General features: G+C 36.4%; 1 protein-coding gene across 4 annotated transcripts in view; it reads right to left on the bottom strand.

The window, feature by feature from the left end:
- nrxn2a (neurexin 2a) overlaps positions 1–14,076 on the bottom strand; it is a 564,692-nt gene extending 550,616 nt beyond the window's left edge. For all 4 annotated transcript variants that reach the window (XM_056446759.1, XM_056446762.1, XM_056446760.1 and 1 more), the window contains exon 1: positions 14,038–14,076. In XM_056446759.1, coding sequence (XP_056302734.1) covers positions 14,038–14,056 — 19 coding nt within the window. In that variant the 5' untranslated portion in view covers positions 14,057–14,076. The remainder of the gene's footprint in view (positions 1–14,037) is intronic.
- Between the last annotated feature and the right edge of the window lie 987 nt (positions 14,077–15,063).

Below are 15,063 nucleotides of genomic sequence, written 5' to 3'. Positions count from 1 at the left end.
GCCACATATAATGGGATGCATACCTTTTAAAAAGCTCTACTTTTGTCTTGTCAGTCCACAGAGTATTTTCCCAATAGTCTTAGGGATTATCATTAAGATGTTTTCTGGCAAAACTCAGATTAGCCTTCATGTTCTTGTTGCTCAGTAGTGTTTTTTTTTGTCTTGGAAATCTGCCATACAAACCATTTTGTCCATTCTCTTTCTTATGGTGGAGTCATGAACACTCACCTTAACTGAGGCAAGTGACTGTGTTGAGACAAGTGTTCTTCGACTGTTGTTGTGCGGTGTTTCTGAGCTCTTAGATGAGTTGTCGCTGCGATCTTGGGGTCATTTTGGTTGCCTAGCCACTCATGGGAAGGTTCTACACTGTTCCATGTTTTCACTATTTGTAGATAATGGCCCTCACTGTTTATCGCTGCAGTCCAAAAGCTTTAGAAATTTATAACCTTTTCCAGACTGGTAGATCTCAATTATTGTTGAATTTCTTTGAATCTCGGAATGATGTCTAATTTTTGAGGATTGTTTGGTCTACTTCACTTAGTAAGGCAGATCCTATTTAAGTGATTTATTGATTGCGCACAGGTGTGGCAGTAATAAGACCTAGATGTGGCTAATATAAAAACATTCATTTAAAAACTGCATGATGTGTTTACTTGTGTTATCTTTAATTAATATTTAAATTTGCTTGATGATCTGAAACATTAAAGTGTTACAAATATGCAAAAATAAATCAGTAAGGGGCAAACACTTTTTCACACAACTGTATGCATGCACACATGCATTTTTAACTGCTTTCATTGAAGCAAAAAATGGTCTTTAGATAATTCACACACTCACACACACACACATAACATGATCATCAGTCTCCTCCAGCTCATGCAAACTGAGTGCTGTCGTCTTTAAAGCAAACAGGGACACACTAAATAATCATTTTAATATTAATATTCTGGTTCAGCTTTTCACTCTATTTTTTAGGCTGCTAATATAATGTGTAAAACTGAGTCAAGCAAATAAAAATATTCACAGACACTCTTCGATTTTTGGTCTCCGCTGAATACATTTTCAGTATACAGTACAGACATCAATCTCCTCTTATACAGCAGAAGCAAAACCTACTTTTATCTTTTTAGAAGAATGGAAGCTTTTCGAAAACTTCTAAGAGACATTTATTTATTTTTTGTCAATGTCGGCAACAGAAAGCTAGCAAAAAAAAAAGGGCAAAAAGCGAAAGAAGAGCTAAAGCATAACCACTAGCTGACAAATGTGTTTATTTTCAAATAAAAGCTCCGGCTGTCATGAGGGTGGGCACAAGGCTCTTGCTGAAGGTGACATTTTCGCTGCGCTGAATTAGAAATGTTTGGATTGAAAAGATGGGAACTCAACAAAGTGTCTGGAGTTGAATCAAGGCCCCATTACAGTGCGACGAATTCAGGCAAAGTAAACATCATCGGGACGCTGTTGCAACCATGACACATTACTGTTTACCAAAACATTTTCCTTCCAATTAGCAGCTTGCGCTCATTACTCTAGTTTTGGATGAATAGGCACATTGAATAAGGTTACGACAGTATCGCATAGGGAAGTTTCACGAGCGATGAAAGAAAAGCTGCGAGGAAAAAAGGAAAAAACACTTTCCATCTGTTCATGTTTCTGTTGTACAGACCTTTGATATTGCTAGAGCCCATCACCCCCCCCCCCCCCCTATAAGACAAAGTACTTGTTATTTCAGGATATCAATCTTTTCATTTATCAAAATGTATTAGCACATGATTCATTCCAGGAAAAAAATGCTGTGTGATAATGTGTTGGACACCAAATGTTATTAAGGTGGAACAAAATATGATGTTGTTCTTAGATATTGTCTCAAATTGGTATAATGACAAAAGAAAGACATTTTGAAACAAGGAATATTGGATAATGCACAGTCTAGACTGCATTAGTTAGATAATTACTATCAGTAATGACTGTGGTTGTATGACATTAAAACAGAACCCCCATAATATCAGTATATCTTAATACTGCTCAGTACAATTTTCACATCACACACTTCAAAAAGAACTTTTCAGAAATAAGCAAGGTATTATTTTAATATGTATATATATTTTACAATATAATACATTTCTTATTTTGTGTAATATTTTAGCAACAATAAAATTTTAATTATAAGCACAAAGTGGAAATGAGGTCTATGTGAATTCTAGTAGATTTATTTATTAATCTGATAACACTATACAATAGGTTTCCATTTGTCAATGTTGGTTAATGTAGTTAATTACATGAACAAACAATGCACTATACATAAAATCAAGTTGTTCATTGTTAGTTCATGTTAACTCACAGTGCATTAACTATTGTTAACAAGCATAAATTGAGATTTAAATAATGTTTTAAGTATTGTTCATTCTTATTGTTCATCTTATCCTGCTCCTAAATGCATTAACTTATTAACCTTAATAACCTAAACCTTATTGTTAAAGCACATTAAAGGGCACCTATGGTGAAAAATCTACTTTTCAAGCTATTTGGGCAGACATATGTGTAGATATAGTGTATAGAGCGTCATATTGGGGTGATATAAACACACCCAGTCCTTTTTTTTTTGCGTGTCAGAACAATTATAAAGGAAGATGCTTCAATCCCGGATTGTGGATGTTAAATCAGGTTTATTTTGTACATTAACATAACAGATATCCATACAGCAGTGGTTATTAACCTGTCTCCTGTCACATTTGCATGCAAAAAGAGTGCAAAGCTAAACGCGCTCTGTCTCTGTGTGTGTGTGTGTCTGCTGCAGTGTGTGTGTGCGCGTGTATCTGTGCGTGTGCGCGCGTGCGTGAACTTTGTAACGACATTGTGTGTGACTCATTGATGCAACTGCACAACAAATACTCATTGGTAAAGTTCTTACTGTAGTATTTCTCACAAACACTACGTGAGATCTTCTTCCTTTAAGTCTGTCTGTTGTCTGACGCAGCCCAGGGAGGAGATTAAGGCACGCAGAAATGCGCGTAGAAACGCTGGGCGGGGAGGACTAGCCTTAAAGGCGCAGTACGACAAAACAGCCCCCTAGTGCAAAAATGTATAAAATTTAATCTTGTAAAAGGTAGAATGAAAAATCTGAAGGATGTTTTGAGCTGAAACTTTACAGACACATTCTGGAGACGCAAAACACTTATATTAAATCTCAAAAAAGGGGTAACCTAGGTGCCCTTTAATTAATTTCCCAAAAAATATTAATATTATCTTATTCACTGTACAGTTGAAGTCAGAATTATTAGCCCCTGTTGAATTTTTTTTTCTTTTTTTTTATATTTCCCAAATGATGTTTAACAGAGCAAGGACATTTTCACAGTATGTGTGATACTTTTTTTTCTTCTGGAGAAAGTCTTATTTGTTTTATTTCAGATAATATAAAAGCAGTTTTAATTTTTTTTAAACATTTTAAGGTCAAAATTATTAGCCCCTTTAAGCTATATATATTTTTTTCTCGATAGTCTACAGAACAAACCATCGTTATACAATAACTTAATAATTAGGGCCTAATTACCCTAACCTGCCTAATTAACCGAGTTAAGCCTTTAAATATCACTTTAAGTGTCTTGAAAAATAATCAAGTCAAATAATATTTACTGTCATCATGGCAAAGATAAAAGAAAACAGTTATTAGAAATGAGTTATTAAAACTATTATGTTTAGAAATGTGTTGAAAAAAATCTTCTAAATTGGGAAAAAAGATTAAAACGGGGGGGGGGGTGTTGGGGTAATAATTGAGGGGGGCATATAATTATGACTTCAACTGTATGTATTTATATATTTATTCAGTCATTTATTTGCATGTATGCAAAAAAGGTTCAAATATTTACATGCATATGTAGTATATATTGCAAAGCAAGTAACTTTAAAGATATGCATTTTGCCACCTTTTCTGAGGTATAACACCTGTGCAAAGAATTAACGGTTTAACACTAGAACTGACCTTATTTTATCCAAAGTGCAAGTAACAAAATAACACATTGAAGTTAACAGTTTTACGTAGGAAGCCTGAAATAGTAAATGTTGTAAAACATACTACATTCTCCTATAATCTGTATAAAAAAAATTTATATATAAAATGTCAGAATTCTACAAAACAAACTATCATTATTCAATAACTTGCCTAATTACCCTAACCTGCCTAGTTACCCTAATTAAACTAGTTAAGCCTTTAAATGTCACTTTAAGCTGTATAGAAGTGTCTTGAAAAATATCAAGTCAAATAATATTATTTATATATATATATATATATATATATATATATATATATATATATATATATATATATATATATATATATATATATATATATCGTTGAAGTCTGAATATATATATATATATATATATATAAGTATATGTATGTACAGTATGTATGTATGTATGTGTGTGTGTGTGTGTGTGTGTGTGTGTGTGTGTGTGTGTGTGTGTGTGTGTGTGTGTGTGTGTGTGTGTGTGTGTGTGTGTGTTTGTGTGCGTGTGCATGTGTGTGCGTGTGCGTGTGTGTGTGAAAAACACCTTCTGATTTTTTTCAAGACATTTCTAAAGTAGTAATTTCTAAATTAGTTTTCATAACTAATTTCTTATAAATAATTGTTTATATTTGCCATGATAATGAGTACATAATATTTTATTAGATATTTTTCAAGATATTAGTATTCAGCCTCAAGTGCAGTTTAAAGGCTTAAATGTGTTAATTGGGTTAACTAAGTTTTGGTAATTAGGTAGTCATTGTATAACAGTGGTTTGTTATGTAGGCAATCGAATCAAATACTGCTTAAGGAGGCTAATAATACTGACCTTAAAATGATTTTAAAAAATAATAAAAACTGCTTTTATTGATACTGAAATAAAACAAATAAGACTTTCTTCGGAAGAAAAGATATTGTAGGAAATACTGTGAAAAATTCCTTGCTCTGTTACTCATCGTTTGGGATATATTCAAAAAAGAAAAGAAATAAAAATCACAGAAGCGTTAATAATTGTTGACAGCAGCTACAGTACATATCAGGACTAGAATCTAAGCTAAAAGTTTTAGTCAATATGAAAACCCAGCAAAAGTGACTAAAAAGGAAAAAAAAAAGTCCTTTTTTTCCAACTGATCAATCTCACAACGTTTGATCTGCGAGCACAGCCAGAGGCCGAGCTAAGAAAAATGAGCCTGGCCTGCATTAGCTTCTCTGTGTAGATCTGCTGCTCGCAAGACAAAAGCTAGAAGCAAAGACTGCATGCAGGCTCATCTGCTCCGCGCGTTCTTAATTTCTGATTTATGAGCTTCTAGGTAATTTTTTCCTCTTAAATGGTTAAAGGTGCAATGTAAATAAAGTCTGTGGAAGACTACTGTCCTGCATCCTTGCTAGTAATTAAGGTCACTCATTAGTACCTAATAATTAACAAGCTGGGTCGAATCCCCAACCCCCCCTCCCCTCACTGTAATTAAAAGTGTCTATTACACCTCAGAGCCCACAGGGGCAGAGTCTTCTTTCCCTGCTGTCTCTAAGCTTGACCTCAGCTGACTCTGAAGCCCAGCAAACTCTGTAATCCACTGAAACAGACACGCTCAGTTCTTCTGAATAATATTAAAGAAGTGAGTGTCTTCAAGCCAAATGAATCCAAATAGAAAGAGAAATCGATTAAATAGATCGAATGACAGAGAGAATAAGAGAACAAATGATAAAATGAATAATATAAAAGATAGAACTATGGATGGATGGATGGATGGATGGATGGATGGATGGATGGATGGATGGATGGATGGATGGATGGATGGATGGATGGATGGATGGATGGATGGATGGATGGATGGATGGATGGATGGATGGATGGATGGATGGATGGATGGATGGATGGATGGATGGAACGGATAGGATGCATGCATGATAGAACTGATAGAATGCATGGATTGATGGATTGATGGATGGATGGATGGATGGATGCATAGCTGTATGAATGGATGGATGATAGAACAGATAGGATTGATGGATGATAGAATGGATAGGATGGATGGATGGATGGATGGATGGATGATAGAACAGATAGGATGGATGGGTGGATGGATGGATACACGGATGGATGGATGGATGGATGGATGGATGGATGGATAGATGAACAGACAAAAAGACAACAGACTAATAAAAAGGATGGATGGAGGGTTGGATGGCTGGGACGGATGCACGGACAGACAGACAGACAGATAAGTGGACAGATGGACAGACAGATGGATGGATGGATGGATGGATGATAGAACGAATAGGATAGACAGATGGATAATAAAACAGACAGGTTGGACAGACGGATGATAGAACGGATAGGATGGATGGATGACAGGACAAAAGACCACAGACTGATAAAAAGGATGGATGGATTGATGGATGGATGGATGGGGGGATGGATGGATGGATAGATGGATGGATGGATGGATGGATGGATGGACGGACGGACAGATAGACAGACAAATGCACAGACGGATGGATGGATGATAGAAGGAATAGGATGGCTGTATGAAAGGATAAATGGATGATAGAACAGATAGGATGGATGGATGATAAAATGGATATGATGGATGGATGGATAAATGGATGGATAGATGAACAGACAAAAAGACAACAGACTGATAAAAAGGATGGATGGAGGGTTGGATGGATGGGACGGATGCACGGACAGACAGACAGACAGACAGACAGACAGACAGACAGACAGACAAGTGGACAGATGGACAGACAGATGGCTGGATGGATGATAGAATGAATAGGATGGCTGTATGGATAGACAGATGGATGATAAAACAGACAGGTTGGACGGACGGATGATAGAACGGATAGGATGGATGGATGGATGGATGGATGGATGGATGGATGACAGGACAAAAGACCACAGACTGTTAAAAAGGATGGATGGATGGATGGATGGATGGATGGATGGATGGATGGATGGATGGATGGATGGATGGGTGGATGGATGGATGGACGGATGGACGGACGGACAGATAGACAGATGAATGCACAGACGGATGGATGGATGATAGAACGAATAGGATGACTGTATGAAAGGATAAATGGATGATAGAACAGATAGGATGGATGGATGATAAAATGGATATGATGGATGGATGGATAAATGGATGGATAGATGAACAGACAAAAAGACCACAGACTGATAAACAGGATGGATGGATGAATGGATAGAAGGACAGATGGACGGACAGATGGATGAATAATAGAACAGATGGATGGATAGAAGGATGGATGGAAATATAGAAATATAGGCAGACAGTACAATAGAACAAACAATAGATCAAACATACTACAGAATGAAGGATAGATAGCTATAAAAAAACAACAATATACTGTATTGATAGACCATGACAATATCGCAGGGGACCGCTAGCCATTATTAATAGAAATAACATTGTTAATAAGTGTAAAAATTTCTAGTCATAATTTGATGTATAATTAAACCATGAGAAATAAATCAAATATTGTTACTATGTGTTCAATAATCGATTGCGCTGATCGACCACCCACTATATTTAAAACATTGACTATCTTTTGTTGAATAGGCTATGGCTGTAGTTCGCTACCGGTTTTGACTGCTCATCTTGAACTAGAGATCTGTACTTGAAGAATCCAATGCAACCTGGACAAGATTTAATACTACTGTAGGTAAATGTTTTATGCTTTAAGCTGAATACTACACTGAAAAAAAATATTCAAAGATGATTCCTTGGATTTACTAATTTTTTTTTACGTTAAGTGGTTTTAAACAATTTATTTAGGTTGAATTTAAACAAACAAATTAAGTTGAATTTTCTTAAATTTAATTTGTTTGTTTAAATTCAACACAAATAAATTGTTTGCAACAGTTTTGCAGACATCATTTTTTTCAGTGTAGTGCCTTGCAAATTAACTTGTAAAATAAGATTCAAGTTCATTTACAAGATGATATTTACTGTCATCAAAGCAAAGACTAAAGTTAGTTATTAAAGCTATAATGTTTAAAATATTCTCTCTAATAAATGGCACTTATATATATTTACAGCACAAATATTTGAAACAGAATAAAACATTTTACAAGAGGGCTAATAAGTTTGGCTTCAACTGTACATGTACATATTTTTCCTTAACATTTTCTTTTATAAACAGATTAGCCAATTGTAGTTTGTAGAAAAGCACATTTTTTTATTCATAATTGCTCTTTGTAATCGGCATTTTAATGTTAAATTCAGAGCTTGTTCACCCTGAATAATTCTTTAATAAAATAAATATCTTTTATTAAGATGGCAGTACTGTCCTACAAGTAATTTAATCATTAAACAAAAGCATGGAAACTCCGATTCTGGTTAAAATGCCATGTTGTGAAGATGTAAATGTACAGCAGAAGAAAATGTAGTTTGTTTAGGAATTGTTTAGGAATCTGATCGTGACCCCCACAACCAGAATCAGATCATCAATTTAATGTGTATTAAAATTACTGGCAGTTTATTTAATAAGTGAGAAGTAAAGTACATCCAGCAGGTTATTATAGCAGAATAAAGCATGACAGGCATACCGGCAGCCCAACACCAAGCGTAAGTCTGAAGAGCTTTATTTTTTACCTTAAAAAGTTTATCCTGGATGTACTTTGTCTGGACAGGCAGTTTATATTTATAATACATTATATGTCTTATAAATAAATCAATTTAACAGTATTGTTTATATTCTTTATTTTAAAATGTATGTAAAAATTAAATAACACGAGAAGCAGGTGCTTTTTTCCGTCTATTAATACAATAATTGTGACAAATGATTAGTTACATCCAGCCAATAAAGCCAGGATATCAGTACATATGGCTAAATAGGTAGATGGTAAATCTATATGTGAAATACTCTTTATGTCAATCCCCAACTTCACTTGCTCATTTTGCTCTTCTTTTCCTGATATAGTCAACTCTACTACAGTTTAATAGTGTAATAGTGTTGGCCACAGCACTTCTTTGCATCTAAATCAATCATTCGTCTTGAAAAAAAATAGTTCAGTGTTTCAATGAATCACTTGTAAGGAACTTGACATCAGGTGCTGGTGTTTTAAGTGTCAAATTTATTTGAAACCACTGAAAGACACCAGCATAAAAAAAAAACACTAAGCAGTATACAGTAGGTATTGAACTCATCTATCTATGGACACAGCTCCACTCAAGATCGAACACAATGCAGAAAAGTAGTTAGCTCAGGCCTTATTAGACAGGATAATTAGACAGATTGATTTTAGCCACCAAAATGGCTATTTAGAATGAAATGAGAATGAGTTTCTCATGAAGAAATGACTTATATGACGTTGCTAAAAGAACACTGCTTTGTGTATTTGCTGTAATGCAATGTATAGACCATTTCAATGTGAAGTCATTGGCCCATGAAGATTTCTTGCCTGTTGTCAAAATATTTCATAACGGTAACAGAGGAGATTCAGGGCGACGTGATGGCGCAATAGGTAGTGCTGTCGCCTGATAGCAAGAAGGTCGCTGGTTCGAGCCTCGGCTGGGTCAGTTGGTATGCGGTACAGGTGAATTAGTTAGGCTAAATTGTCCATAGTGTATGAGTGTGAATGAGTGTGTACGGATGTTTTCCAGAGATTGGTTGCAGCTGGAAGGGCATCTGCTGCGTAAAACATGTGCTGGATAAGTTGGTGGTTCATTCCGCTGTGGTGACCCCAGATTAATAAAGGGACTAAGCTGAAAAGAAAATGAATGAATGAATGAATGAATGAATAACAGAGGAGATTCAATCCTATTTTATGTTAAAACCGCAGTATTTACATTGTTTATCAATATGTGGACTGTTTGGGATTCTCGGCAGCTATGGAAATTAAATATGTAAAACAGGGAAAACGTTAAGACCATTGTTATTATCATTTACATCACTCAAAATAGTCTATTCACAGAGATAAAGGTTTAAAAAGACACTTTATTTCCATATACCATACATTGTTGTTGCTTTTCTCTGATCTGCCTTTCTGAAATGCACAGAAAAAAGCATGGTGCACTCTAATTGGCCAGACATCTAATCTATTGTGATTGGCCAAAACCTCCAGCATGCAACAGAAATAGTATGCCCTTATCAATGCCAGGTTAAATCTGTGCCAGAAAATTTAGATTATCGAGCTGTATTGTCAAGTGTTTTGTCTTATTGTTGTTTATATTATAAATAGTTTTATTGTGTGAAAAATAAAACACATTCCGTCTTTGTGTATACATTTATGTGGTTTTATGACATTCCTCTCTCACAGTGGCAGTTGCAGGGCTGATCATGAATGAGGTGTTTTAGGTAGGTTTGCATGATGAGTCTTAAGATTGATGGAATACCTATTTGAGATTGTAGAGATATTATGGTATATATGCATGAACAGCTTGTACCAGTTCAAAGAGTAAGGAAAACTTAAAATGGTGTCATATGGCCGCTTTAAAATTAGATATTTCCGTTCTTACAGTAGCTTGTTGGCAGCTCAGCAACATGCCAACACCAACCTATACTGGAATGAGTCTTGTCTCCAGAGAGTTGTTTGTGTGACGTGCTGAGTTCCAAGTCAGTCTCTTATGAGGATCCATTATGGTTAGGATGCTGTCTTGGAAGGCAGCTGTTTATGTAGGCATTAGGCAGTGAGGCAGCTCACTAGGTTTTGGAACAGAGCCAATTTAATCAATAAAAATCATGAGACTAAACAAACGCAATGCGTTACAGCATTCTAGTCTTTGTTTGCCATCTGCAGATTACAAAATAAAATATATGAAATAAGCCTAACTGAATTGAGAGGAAACCTATAGATTCTTTCATAAAAATGTCCATTAACTTTAAAGGTGCCATGAAATTAAAACAAAACATTTTTAGATGTTAGTTTCAGTCTGTTGGTTTAAGTGTATCAGCTATGTGTGTATTAGCTAGTGTGCTTCAACACAATGACAAAACTTGCGTTTAGAAAATATAAACTGATATTACCATCTAAAGCTTGCAATTTGTCCCCTCTGGTCAAGATTTGAAGAGAATTTAGGCAATCAAATGCTCTGTAGTATCTGACATGCCCCGCCCCTTTAAGACGCTTCTGATTTGATGCACTTCAGCTCAACCACTCTCACTGGCAGAGTTGTGATAAAACAAAAGGCTATTGGCTGTTCTTTTAAAGGGAAGGAGGCAATCTATGTCCCACCCCCAGTTGAGATTACGTCAAACATTGAATAGAGCATCCACAATTTAAAGCACTTCACGGGTCTTTGGACAGTCTTTGGACTGTGGGGGAAACCGGAGCACCTGGAGGAAACCCATGCGAAAGCGTTGAGAACATGCAAACGTCACACAGAAACCGCAACTGACCCAGCCGAGGCTTGAACCAGCGACCTTCTTGCTGTGAGGCAACAGCACTACCTGCTGTGCCACCGCGTCGCCCATAATATTATTATTATTATTATTAGTAGTAGTAATAATAATAATAATAATAATAATAAAAATAATAAAAATAAGAATAATAATAATAATTTTTTTTTCAAAATGTGAATGCATCAGGAAACCAAACACCATTGTGTGTTTACTTAGATGTGTAGAATCAATTTGCACTCATACAATTAAAAAAAGTGCTCAGCACTCATATTGAACTCATTTCTTACTTAAATATATATATAGGGCCCTATAATACACCTGGTGCAATAAGGCGCAAGACGAGTGAGGAGCGATTTGTTGCTATTTTCAGATAAACCAACCCCAATTTTTCCCGTTTTGCACCACGTTGTTTAAATAGTTAATCCATTTGCGCCACTCTGTGGACTTGGGTGTTCCGATCTAGAAAGTAGGTGTGTTAAGGTCCCGGAATTTCACCCCTTCCCACAGTCCTCAACTATTTGGTACAATCTTTAACACCCCCTGGATCGCTGACTATTCCTATGGCAGCGGCTGTCACCCGGTGCATAGGACAGACCAGGCATCCCTTCAGGTCGCTGAAAAATGTTGGCAGGTATGGTCTAAAGTCCAGCGCAGAGTTAGCTAGTGGTGCACCTTAAACGCCTACACATTGCTTAATACACACAGGATGTACAGCAATATGCAAACATCTTTACAAGTTAAAAGGTTTAAAATATTACAAAAAATATTATTTTCTACATAAATATAAAAACCACTGCCTCAATGGCTTCTTTTCTGACTTATTTTTTCAGTTTATTCACAATTAGCTTTTTTATAATGCAATTATTATTAGTAGTAGTATTCATTATATGCATATTTATGTTTGTTTTAATAAAAACAAGTTTAGATTTGTCCACCTATGGGGTTTTGGAGACGTATGTCACTATATGGGACATAAGGACATGTGGACACCACACTTCATTATTATTGTCCATTTATTAATTTGCTGGAAATTAGAACTAAATTTAAAAATAGTTTTGAAACAAATCTTTGCGTTTAAACTAAATTAAATATATAGGCTAATGGAGGTCTTCAGTGGAGTGTGTACAACACTGTTTAAACACTTACTCCACGAAAGTAAAGAAGTAAAGAGAAAGTAAAGAGGCCGAATGGAGGAGGCTCATACTTTATCCTTGCGCAGATGGTCTGTTAAACTGTTTACTTGCTAGTGAAGCGTTCAGTTTTTCCATTTAGTTTTTTTTCACTTACAAAGTCCGTCATGTAAATAGCAAATGTGCGATGGCGCAATGCAACTGACTCTTAAAGGGAATGTGAGATGAGACTCGAATTAGTTTAATGCACGTTATGCTCGAAACACACCCATCACTCATTAAAAGAATAAGCACAACCCTGTTAGATCATGCGGCGCAAACCATATTTTTCTATTCTTAAAATAGCAAAAGTGGATTCGGACAAGCCCTTAATGCTTTTGCGCCATGCACTTTAGACTCTGCACCTAGATCGCTAAAATAGAGCCCTTAGAGATATAAAACTAAAACCTCATACACGCTATTTTGCCCCAATATCTTCAATTATAAGGGCTAATAACCGTATCCGCTTCATCATGCAGTGAGTTGTTGCTAATTTGCAGTTGTTGTCCTCTATTGGTGCTTTAATTATAATTATTTAACATATAAACAACTAAATTAATCTGGCTATTTAATTAACTATCATACATTCTGATTATATAAAGTAATTCACTGCTGATACTGTTACAACATCCTTTGAAAATGAAAGACATCACCAGACCAACACGAGAGATTCCACCTGAAGTTTTCCAGATTGTTTACATCACTTGCATAAGTTCTCAAGAAGCTTACCAGAAAGTCAATGAGAGCATCATTTATATGAAATGAAAAATGCATGCGTGCGTGTGTGATCATCATCACATGGGGCACTTTGATATTTTAATGAAGACGTACATCCTCATATGAGCTTGGTGAACCAATCATTAGCAAATCCTGCAATTAGCGAACTCTGCTTATCTCACAGAGGCCTGTAATCACTTGAAGTAATTAAGATTGACAGGTCGGTTCGGGAATCAAGGAATCAAGCTGCCTTCTGTTATTGCCGCAGACAGGGAGTGTGCTCTGTCTAAATTTGTTAGATAAATACGTCTGACTGAAGTGTTTTTGCATTTCAAGCGGCGGCATGCTAGACTACTCTTCTAAAAAAAATAATTGCAGTTTTAAAGCTGAGCCTGACTACACAGCAATTCAGCGAACATGCAGATAAAAGAACGTGAAGTGTATAATAGATAGTGTAATGACAGTTATCAGCCGCCACAATGAGTCGCTTGAGCTGAAAGAAGAGGCAAGAAACATTTCAAACGGTACATTATTTGCATTTCAAGTGCACAGCCATAATACAGAAAGGAAACAATTAGGACATTCAATCTGCAGCTTTCAATCAATCACTTTTAAAAAACAAAGAGACTCATCTTTATTTCTTTCTTTTTGTAATAATAAAGCCAAACAGCTAGAATGACACCAGAGCTCTGGCTCGGTGCATTCTGGGTACGGTTTGTGACCGCACAACACCAGGACCAAAACAAACATGTGAGGGAGAGAGCGAAAGAGAGCATTACCTGCTGCAGGAGTGGCCATCAGAGGAGCTGCTCCTGGGGCTGGGCCAGTGGACAGGACAGGGGTGAAGAGACGCACATGGAGAACACACAGATAGCAGAGAATGAAAGGGCACAGAAACCAACGGGACAATGTAAAAAAAAAAAGGGGAGATCAAATGAGTTGTGGAAGCAAGGAAGGGGGGAGGAAATAAAACGAGGAAAGGTGGGGAAAGGGGGAGGCCCCATACCTTGGCTCTTTAACGTCAGGTGCGCCAGACCTTGAAGGAAAAAACAGGAAAAAGGAAAAAAGAAATAAGAGGGTCATAAAAAAGGCACGGGCGGAAAAGAAAAGCATTGTCACAACGTTTGACTGCAGTTTGTGACAGACATCCCGAGGCAAACATGGATGCCAAATTTAAAGGAAACCAAAGGGGAGGAAACATAAAAAAAAAAAACAAGAAGGAGAAGGAGGAGGAGGAGGAGGAAGGTAAAATAAACACACAGGTTTGTTTTTTTAAGGGAGAGGGAAAATAAAAAGGGAAAGGGTAAGGAAAAAAGCATTTCAATTGGCACAAGCACCCCAAAAAAGGCACTTGGTCTCAAAAAAAATGCTTTTTCTCCTAATGGAGCACATATTTAGTGTTTGGCAGATAGCATTTCTTTAGATCATACGCTTCTATTCTATAGCAGCTACACCAATAAATGTTGCATCCCAAAGCCACAGGCTCATAAAACAGCAAAGAGAGAGAGATCACAAAGCAGTGGGGGGAAATGTCTCATAAAAAGCAGATAAATTCTCCCAAGCGCACAGAAGCAACCGGTCCCAGACGGTCTATCGTCTTACTAACAGACAAAAGCCTGCGAGTTGATTTCAGCACTGTAATAATGTATGCAGCTTGACAGCTCAATACCAATCAATTACACACACCGATGCGGGAGCCATTATCCGGCAGTTTGCCTTCTGTAATCACGGTTGCAGTAGTTGCTGTTTACTCCGACTAATGCGACCCAGAAACGCACAAGACAATCAGAAGGAATTGCTATGCA

Source organism: Danio aesculapii, chromosome 21 (assembly GCF_903798145.1).
Source record: "Danio aesculapii chromosome 21, fDanAes4.1, whole genome shotgun sequence".
Taxonomy (NCBI): Eukaryota; Metazoa; Chordata; class Actinopteri; order Cypriniformes; family Danionidae; genus Danio; species Danio aesculapii.
Note: the sequence above shows the minus strand (reverse complement) of the source record. Positions and strands in the feature narration are given on the sequence as shown.